Consider the following 9,429-nt stretch of genomic DNA (forward strand, 5'->3'; position numbering starts at 1 on the left):
TATTCAGACATCAGTGCTTTTATGTTTGTATTCAGACATCTGTGATTTTGATGTTTGTGGTCAGACATCAATGATTTTACATGTTTGTGGTCAGATATCAGTGATTTTACATGTTTTTAGTCAGACATCAATGATTTTACATGTTTGTACATAGTGAGACATCAGTTATGTTACATTTCTAAGACAGACGTCAGTGATTGTTGTATGTTTTCTGGATACTGTGTCAAAACGGGGTGGGACGTAGCCCAGTGTTAACCCTTCAGGATACTGTGTCAAAACGGAGCGGGACGTAGCGCAGTGTTAACCCTTCAGGATACTGTGTCAAAACGGGGCGGGACGTAGCCCAGTGGTAAACCCTTCAGGATAGTGTGTCAAAACGGGGCGGGGCGTAGCGCAGTGTTAACCCTTCAGGATACTGTGTCAAAACGGGGCGGGACGTAGCCCAGTGTTAACCCTTCAGGATAGTGTGTTAAAACGGGGCGGGGCGTAGCACAGTGTTAACCCTTCAGGATAGAGTGTTAAAACGGGGGGGGGGGGTGTTGTTGAAAGTAAATTAATATTTGTTTAATAGCACCTCAACACATTTTTAATGACGGCTATAAGACATCTAACATAATGATATGATCATTTTGATATTTGGTCAATAGAAAAAGAGAAAATACACTACCCCATATAGACTACTATTGATGATATAAGAGCAAGGGATCTTTTATGTGCCCTTTCTCAAAGATAATATAGAACATACCACGGCCTTTTGATATACCAGTCGTTGAAGAGTGGTTGGAACGGGACAAACTCCTCGAATCCTTCGAGGGTAATCGATCCTGCGACTCATCGCATATCAGGCGAGCACTGTATCACGAAAATGTTTAACCCCGATTTTAAAAAGTGGCAGTAAAGGCAGTCTTCCTTTGACTAAGCGTTAGACAGAGATTCGCAGCCCAGTACCGGCTTCAACCCAGAGTGAGTTCTTAAGAGCTCAATGGGTAGATGTAAGGCGACTACATCCTTCTCTCTCTCTCTTTCTCTCTCTCTCTCTCTCTCTCTCTCTCTCTCTCTCTCTCTCTCTCTCTCTCTCTCTCTCTCTCTCTCTCTCTCTCTCTCTCTCTCGCTAACCAACTAACAACTAACCCACTGTCCTGGACAGACAGCCCAGATAGCTGAGGTGTGTGCCCAGGACAGCGTGCGTGAACCTTAATTTGATATAAGCACGAAACTAAGTTTGTTACCAAATCTGGTGGGTAAATCAATGTAAAGTAATTTTGTTATTACTGGATGACATAAGAGTGTCATTATAGCGTGAAATGAAACTGAACTTTTTTATATTCCTTTATTTTCGAAATTCTGATTCAACAGCGAACAAAAATAATTCGTGAATAATGGGACACGGTTCATATACGTCTATACCTTGTTCCAACAAAAACGTTACCTGGGGCGTAGCCAAAGACAAAAAAAAAACGTCACGGCAATCCCACACCAGTAAAATAAATATCAGTGTCATGGGGAAAATAAAATAAATCTGGGGAAATTCCAGACGAGGCAACCGCCTCGTCTACCTCATGCTGGCTGCGCAATTGGTTACATTGTTTTTTGTTGTTGTTTTGTTGGTTTTCGTTTTTTTGTGGGGTGTTGGGTTTTGTTTGTTGTTGTTTGTTTGTTTGTTTATTTTTCGTTGGGTTTTGTTTTCACTATTTTTTATCATGTTTTTAATTTTTTGTTTGCTTAAGACGATGAGTCTTGTTTATCAATGTTATTAAACTTCGTTACTTTAAAGTTTCACTCTACCAATAAAATACTAGATCCGAGCCTGTATATTTTGTTATTTTCATTCTTCATTAATGTTTTTAAAAACAAGTAATAATAATGATGATGATGATTGTGGTGGTGGTGATGATTAAGATGTTGAAGGTGATAATGATGATGATTGTGGTGATAATGATGGTGATGATGATAATGATGATGTGATGATGGTGGTGATGATTAAAATGTTGAAGGTCATAATGATGATGATGATGATGATGATGGTGATGATAATGATGTGATGATGGTAGTGATGATTAAGATGTTGAAGGTCATAATGATGATGATAATATGATGATGCTGATGACATGATGATGATGATGATGATGGTGATAATGATAATGATGATGTGATGATGGTGGTGATGGTGACGATCATGAAAAACCTTCCTTTATGAGATAATAAAGATATATTGTTTAATTTGTCGTGGAGATTATTGAGGGTTTTTTAATAGAATATAACAGTGGCAGTCCTCGTTGGTGAACTAGTGCAAGAGATGAAGCATATAGCCGAGATGACATGCAAAGACTTTCTTGCAGTATTATTGAACGTCCATCCTTTAACGTGGTCAGGGCACTAGTTAGCAGTTGTAATAGGAATGTTTCCTTTTTGTATTAACATAAACTGGGCGAACCTCTTTGTCAGACGAAAGTCCATTTTGGAAATATTATCAATGTTTTCATGGCAATGCATTCTTACCCCGCCTTTCGGAATATCGCCATCTGCAAGAGAGAGAGAGAGAGAGAGAGAGAGAGAGAGAGAGAGAGAGAGAGAGAGAGAGAGAGAGAGAGAGAGAGAGAGAGAGAGAGAGAGAGAGAGATTCAGAGAAAGAGGAGGGAGAGATGCAGAGAAAGAGAGAGGAGGGAGAATGAAATATACAGAGAGAGAAAGAAAGAGCTGGGATTGCACGCACTTCTTAATCACTATCAGAATGGTTATATCATGTAGGGCCTCCACGAGTCCAACATAGGGTCACACTCGACTCGGACCCGAGTAGCCAACACAAGATGATAATGAGACTAAGGACTAAAGTGAAATAGCATTATACATCTTAATTCCAGCACTAAACATGAATGCCAAATCATGCCATTGTATTGCATTTAAAAACTGTTTGATACGTTCAATACTGTGACGGACGGATGGCCAGATTAAAAAGAGAAACTAGCAAATAATCGTATAATTATCCAGGACAGCGTGCTTGAACCTTAATTGGATATAAGCACGAAAATAAATTAAAAATGAAATGAGAGTAAAGTAAAATGTGAAAACAAATGTTGCAGATAATTAATTAAAGGTGTGATAGCCGATGATGTTGATAGTAGAGAGAGCTGAAATTAACTGTACATAGCAATAATGTATTTCATATACTCTTGTTATGTGTCACACACACACACACACACACACACACACACATACACACACACACACATATATATATATATATAGTGGCCGCGTGCCAAGGATATCAACAATGTCCAGAGAATATAAATAACATCTACAGATGACAAAGCCGAAGTGTTCCAGTTCCAGAATTATAAATTTATTTAAAAGTTATGAGTAAATGAAAATAAAGTTAATGTTCACAGGTAAGTTTCCAACAGATAGATAGATCTCTTCCGTTCAGATATAGTTATATTAAACCAGTGAGGACCATCTCCAATAAATGTAAACAACTTGCAGTTGCTTATAAATATTGCTTCCATAAAACAAGTGAATTAAATAAAGATGGTAAGTTAATAAAATTTGACTTTAAAAATATAAGTTAAAGTTATTCCAGTGTCAATTTAAATGTATGCAATGCAATAAAGTTGGAAAGTTGGACAAGGGGACATGTCTTTAATGTTTGCTTGTAAGACCGCGAACGAGTGATAGAACAACCGTTGACGTCAGGTCAGGTCAGGTCAGGTCATAGGGTTTTACGTGCACATTCAGAGGAAGCTATTGTAGCGCACGCCTGTTCTTGGCAGGAAAGGTGGGAGAGAGGAGGGACCGCCTGCTACCGACCACGGTCGGGCTGCTGGTGCTCCCTGCAGGTGCAAGGGAGCACCAGCAGCCCGATCGTGGTCGGTAGCAGGCGGAGGCGGGGGGTGATGGTTCTATTGAATTTGGAATGGAGCAAAGTATTATGCCGAAAAGAAAAGGTGCGCAATTTGGGTTGAGGAAATTGGGCGCAATTTTGAACGGTCGGCCAAAAACAAAGTTCCAGAGCTAAAATAGGTTTTGACATTCGTGAATCTAGAGTAGCTCGTTAATTAGACCTCTATGATGCTGTGGTGTCTCCCTAGGTTGACATTAGTGAATCTATAGTAGCTCCTTAATTAGACCTCTATGATGCTGTGGTGTCTCCCTAGGTTGGCATTAGTGAATCTAGAGTAGCTCGTTAATTAGACCTCTATGATGTTGTGGTGTCTCCCTAGGTTGACATTAGTGAATCTATAGTAGCTCCTTAATTAGACCTCTATGATGCTGTGGTGTCTCCCTAGGTTGACATTCGTGAATCTAGAGTAGCTCGTTAATTAGACCTCTATGATGCTGTGGTGTCTCCCTAGGTTGACATTAGTGAATCGAGAGTAGCTCGTTAATTAGACCTCTACGATGCTGTGGTGTCTCCCTAGGTTGACATTAGTGAATCGAGAGTAGCTCGTTAATTAGACCTCTATGATGCTGTGGTGTCTCCCTAGGTTGACATTCGTGAATCTAGAGTAGCTCGTTAATTAGACCTCTATGATGCTGTGGTGTCTCCCTAGGTTGACATTAGTGAATCGAGAGTAGCTCGTTAATTAGACCTCTATGATGCTGTGGTGTCTCCCTAGGTTGACATTAGTGAATCGAGAGTAGCTCGTTAATTAGACCTCTATGATGCTGTGGTGTCTCCCTAGGTTGACATTAGTGAATCTAGAGTAGCTCGTTAATTAGACCTCTATGATGCTGTGGTGTCTCCCTAGGTTGACATTCGTGAATCTAGAGTAGCTCGTTAATTAGACCTCTATGATGCTGTGGTGTCTCCCTAGGTTGACATTCATGAATCTAGAGTAGCTCGTTAATTAGACCTCTATGATGCTGTGGTGTCTCCCTAGGTTGACATTAGTGAATCGAGAGTAGCTCGTTAATTAGACCTCTATGATGCTGTGGTGTCTCCCTAGGTTGACATTAGTGAATCGAGAGTAGCTCGTTAATTAGACCTCTATGATGCTGTGGTGTCTCCCTAGGTTGACATTCGTGAATCTAGAGTAGCTCGTTAATTAGACCTCTATGATGCTGTGGTGTCTCCCTAGGTTGACATTAGTGAATCTAGAGTAGCTCGTTAATTAGACCTCTATGATGCTGTGGTGTCTCCCTAGGTTGACATTAGTGAATCGAGAGTAGCTCGTTAATTAGACCTCTATGATGCTGTGGTGTCTCCCTAGGTTGACATTCGTGAATCTAGAGTAGCTCGTTAATTAGACCTCTATGATGCTGTGGTGTCTCCCTAGGTTGACATTCGTGAATCTAGAGTAGCTCGTTAATTAGACCTCTATGATGCTGTGGTGTCTCCCTAGGTTGACATTCGTGAATCTAGAGTAGCTCGTTAATTAGACCTCTATGATGCTGTGGTGTCTCCCTAGGTTGACATTAGTGAATCGAGAGTAGCTCGTTAATTAGACCTCTATGATGCTGTGGTGTCTCCCTAGGTTGACATTCGTGAATCTAGAGTAGCTCGTTAATTAGACCTCTATGATGCTGTGGTGTCTCCCTAGGTTGGCATTAGTGAATCGAGAGTAGCTCGTTAATTAGACCTCTATGATGCTGTGGTGTCTCCCTAGGTTGACATTAGTGAATCGAGAGTAGCTCGTTAATTAGACCTCTATGATGCTGTGGTGTCTCCCTAGGTTGACATTAGTGAATCTAGAGTAGCTCGTTAATTAGACCTCTATGATGCTGTGGTGTCTCCCTAGGTTGCCCATATGGCCCTTAAAAAGGGGCCTGACCGCTTCTGGTCGTGGCATGACAACCCAGGAGAGTTTGACGTCCATTGACGTCAGCCTTTTATACTTTTTCTTAAGTACCACGTGACGTCATAACAGCCAATCAGAAATTACGTCACGCTAGGAAGAGATCTACCTTTACAAAATAAATATCATTTCATTTAATAATTACGTTATGCACATAATTACTCAATAACTAAAGTAATTGCTTTTTTCAACTAGAAGCAAGGGATCTTTTATATGCACCATCCCACAAACATGATAGTACATACAACAGCCTTTGATATACCAGTCGAAATAGCCTAATGGGCCCACTGACGTGGATCAATCCTAGACCGACCGCGCATAAAGCGAGCGCTTTGGCAGTGGGCTACGTCCCGCCCCTCCAGTGAATAATGTCTCTATATTTCGTCATCCTTGCATCATTCGAAAAGAAAAAATCCATGACAGATTTATTTATTCCAACGAATTCTCTCCTTTCCTCGTTTTGATTTAGTAAACTAGTCTGGGAGTAGCACTTTGTGACGGTGCAAGAGGGAAGAAATATCTAGTAAAGCATCTCCTTGGGTGTGGCTGTCCTATAGACTCTGCATTATGCAAAGGTCTTGATAACTTGTTTGTCATTCCAATTATATTTTGTCTCCACATTCAGGTGTGTCTTTATCCACCACTGCCTCTTCAAAAGTTTAATTTTGTAAATAACTTTTAATTGCGGCTAATTGTCACTCACGTCAGTTGCAAAGTAACATTCAGGTAATGGATCGTTATATGTCAACTTGTGTCTTCTGATCATAAATTAGGTGGTGGGTAGGGCCTATCCTTAGTTCAGATTCTTGTTAAATTCTGCAGTACTGAAGTCATGGGCGTCCGGAGGGGAGCGGGAGACACTCTACTTCCTGGATTTAGACCTGAAAAGAGTGTTTTTGTACGTGTTTTTGACAGTTACGGGGACATTCCTGACTTTGCTGCATTGTAAGATGTTTCCGACTAATAAAATATTTTTACGATTAAACTTACATATTAAATATATTTTCTTGTTTAGAACATCAGTGTCGTATATTCAACGTCTTTCTGGTTCTCTTGATATTTACCGGCCTCGGTGGCGTCGTGGCAGGCCATCGGTCTACAGGCTGGTAGGTACTGGGTTCGGATCCCAGTCGAGTTATGGGATTTTTAATCCAGATACCGACTCCAAACCCTGAGTGAGTGCTCCGCAAGGCTCAATGGGTAGGTGTAAACCACTTACACCGACCAGTGATCCATAACTGGTTCAACAAAGGCCATGGTTTATGCTATCCTGTCTGTGGGAAGCGCAAATAAAAGATCCCTTGCTGCTAATCGGAAGAGTAGCCCATGTAGTGGCGACAGCGGGTTTCCTCTCAAAATCTGTGTGGTCCTTAACCATATGTCTGACGCCATATAACCGTAAATAAAAATGTGTTGAGTGCGTCGTTAAATAAAACGTTTCTTTCTTTTCTTTCTGTTCAGTTAATATTTTCTTAACTGCGTGTTTCTTCTGTAGAACTAAATGAACTCTGCAATCGCTCCTTATTAAACTATTTACCGGCAATTATTCAGCAATTAGTTAACAACACACACATTGTACCACATTCCAGATGTCTAAGAACTAAACACTTCCAGACCACCACCACCACCCCCCTCCCCCCCCACCCCCCCCCCACCCCCACTATTTGTTGTTCTAATTCAATGTAAACTATATACATAAGGGTAAAGATTCACATTTTTGGTATATATATATATATATATATATATATATATATATATATATAAGTTATTACCAGAGTGTTTTGCCGTATCGTCAGTATCATAATTTATATTAGGAATAAAAATTCCACCACCTTAATCTATCGACATCATAGTTCAATTGTATATGTGTAAATAAATATGGTGAAGTTGTTATGTTCTATTTGTAAAACAATTAATTCTGCTAGCGTGCATTGTTCAAAAACATATTCACTTTAAAGAAATTGTTATCAATGTCCACAAGACCAAATTAAAAAACAAACAAAACCATACTATCTTTTAAAAAATTATATCAACAAAAACAATATATCATGTATAAGATCAATAACATCATACAGCAATAAAGTGAATGCAGACCCATTCGGACAGTATCATAATTTAAAATGATATTCCTGAGTTCGACAGAGACATTTTAACGACTGTAATTACATATAAAATAATGTTTTCTGCATTAATTAGTGGCGGTATATTAAACGTGTTTCTGGTCGTTCTACTATTTGTACTAGGTTAAATTTCATTTTACTTCCTAAATATTTATTTTTTTCGTACGTACGAAATTATTTGAAGACAAAATCCAGTTTGGGCTTCTTATAAATATTAAAGGTCAACATTTAACTGAGTAGTTAATAGTCTAAAACTCCTTTTCTTTAAGTTTCTATAATGTTTTCCGAATTTTTTCGGGGAGGGTGGGGGGCAAGTGCCCCACTTGACCCCCTGCTAGCTATGGCCCTGATCACATGGTTTGCATGGTTTTTAAACAGAAAGGAACATCACGATGGGATAGGATCAGTGACCACTTCATCCCTGGGGATTATGACAATTATTTAAGGTGGTCGATAAATATGACACCTTTTTTTTCTTCTTTTAAAAAACCACAAAAAAAACACCTATCTGTTCCAAGCCTGTATCACTACCGGCACATGTTCTACGATTGCGCATGATACAACAAACAAGAAACCACGACGAGCACGAGCTAAACTAGAGCTCAAAAGGGTGAGAGGGGAGGAGGCAGGAAGGGTATCAGAGCAGGGGCGGCAGTGTAAAATATAGTGGTACGACTCTTCTTTCAAATTCAGTTGAGGACATTTTCACAGATACAACAAATATAACCCACAAAAGTGCCTCTTTGAAAAGTGTTAGGCCGTGCGCCGTCCCTGCAGTGGCGTAAAAGGAGGGGGCCTACGGGAACCTACCCCAATTCCCATCAAACTTCTTTTCTTTTTCTTTTTAAACTGTTAAATTTTATAAAATCATATATACAATCCCAATATAAAATCCTGCCTACGCCAGTAGAGGATACCAAGCCTAGAACGATAAAATAATATGGGTCTTGTATTTCATAATTAAATACAAACATTTTGTGCGTGCGCGCGTGCGTGTGTGTGTGTGTGTGTGTGTGTGTGTGTGCGTGCGTGCGTGTGTATATGTATGTATATATATATATATATATATATATATATATATATATATATATATATATATATATATATATATATATATATATATATATATATATATATATATATAGACACACACACAGACACATACAAAGTCCGTATGAACAAACACGCACGAACAGACATAACACACACACACACACAGAGAGAGAGAGAGAGAGAGAGAGAGAGAGAGAGAGAGAGAGAGAGAGAGAGAGAGAGAGAGAGAGAGAGAGAGAGAGAGAGAGAGAGAGAGAGAGAGAGAGAAAGAGTGTGTGTGTGTCCAAACCGGCATCTATCTAAACCGGCATTATGTGTAAACCGGCACAGTTTTAAAGTCACGTTCAGCTACCGTTAATTTGTTAGAAAACAAAAAATCTGTCGACACCGGATTCCTTCTATTCCGGACTTCGGATGCAAATTCAAGAACAAAAGAACCTTTCATGTAGTAATTAGCTCTGTCT

At 39.6% G+C, this 9,429-nt stretch overlaps 1 protein-coding gene across 1 annotated transcript in view; it reads left to right on the forward strand.

Moving 5' to 3' along the window:
• LOC121373126 overlaps window positions 1-9,429 on the forward strand; it is a 53,134-nt gene that overhangs the window by 21,781 nt on the left and 21,924 nt on the right. Inside the window, exon 5 of the mRNA XM_041499577.1 lies at window positions 6,615-6,690. Coding sequence (XP_041355511.1) covers window positions 6,615-6,690 — 76 coding nt within the window. The remainder of the gene's footprint in view (window positions 1-6,614; window positions 6,691-9,429) is intronic.

Source organism: Gigantopelta aegis, chromosome 5 (assembly GCF_016097555.1).
Source record: "Gigantopelta aegis isolate Gae_Host chromosome 5, Gae_host_genome, whole genome shotgun sequence".
NCBI lineage: Eukaryota > Metazoa > Mollusca > Gastropoda > Neomphalida > Peltospiridae > Gigantopelta > Gigantopelta aegis.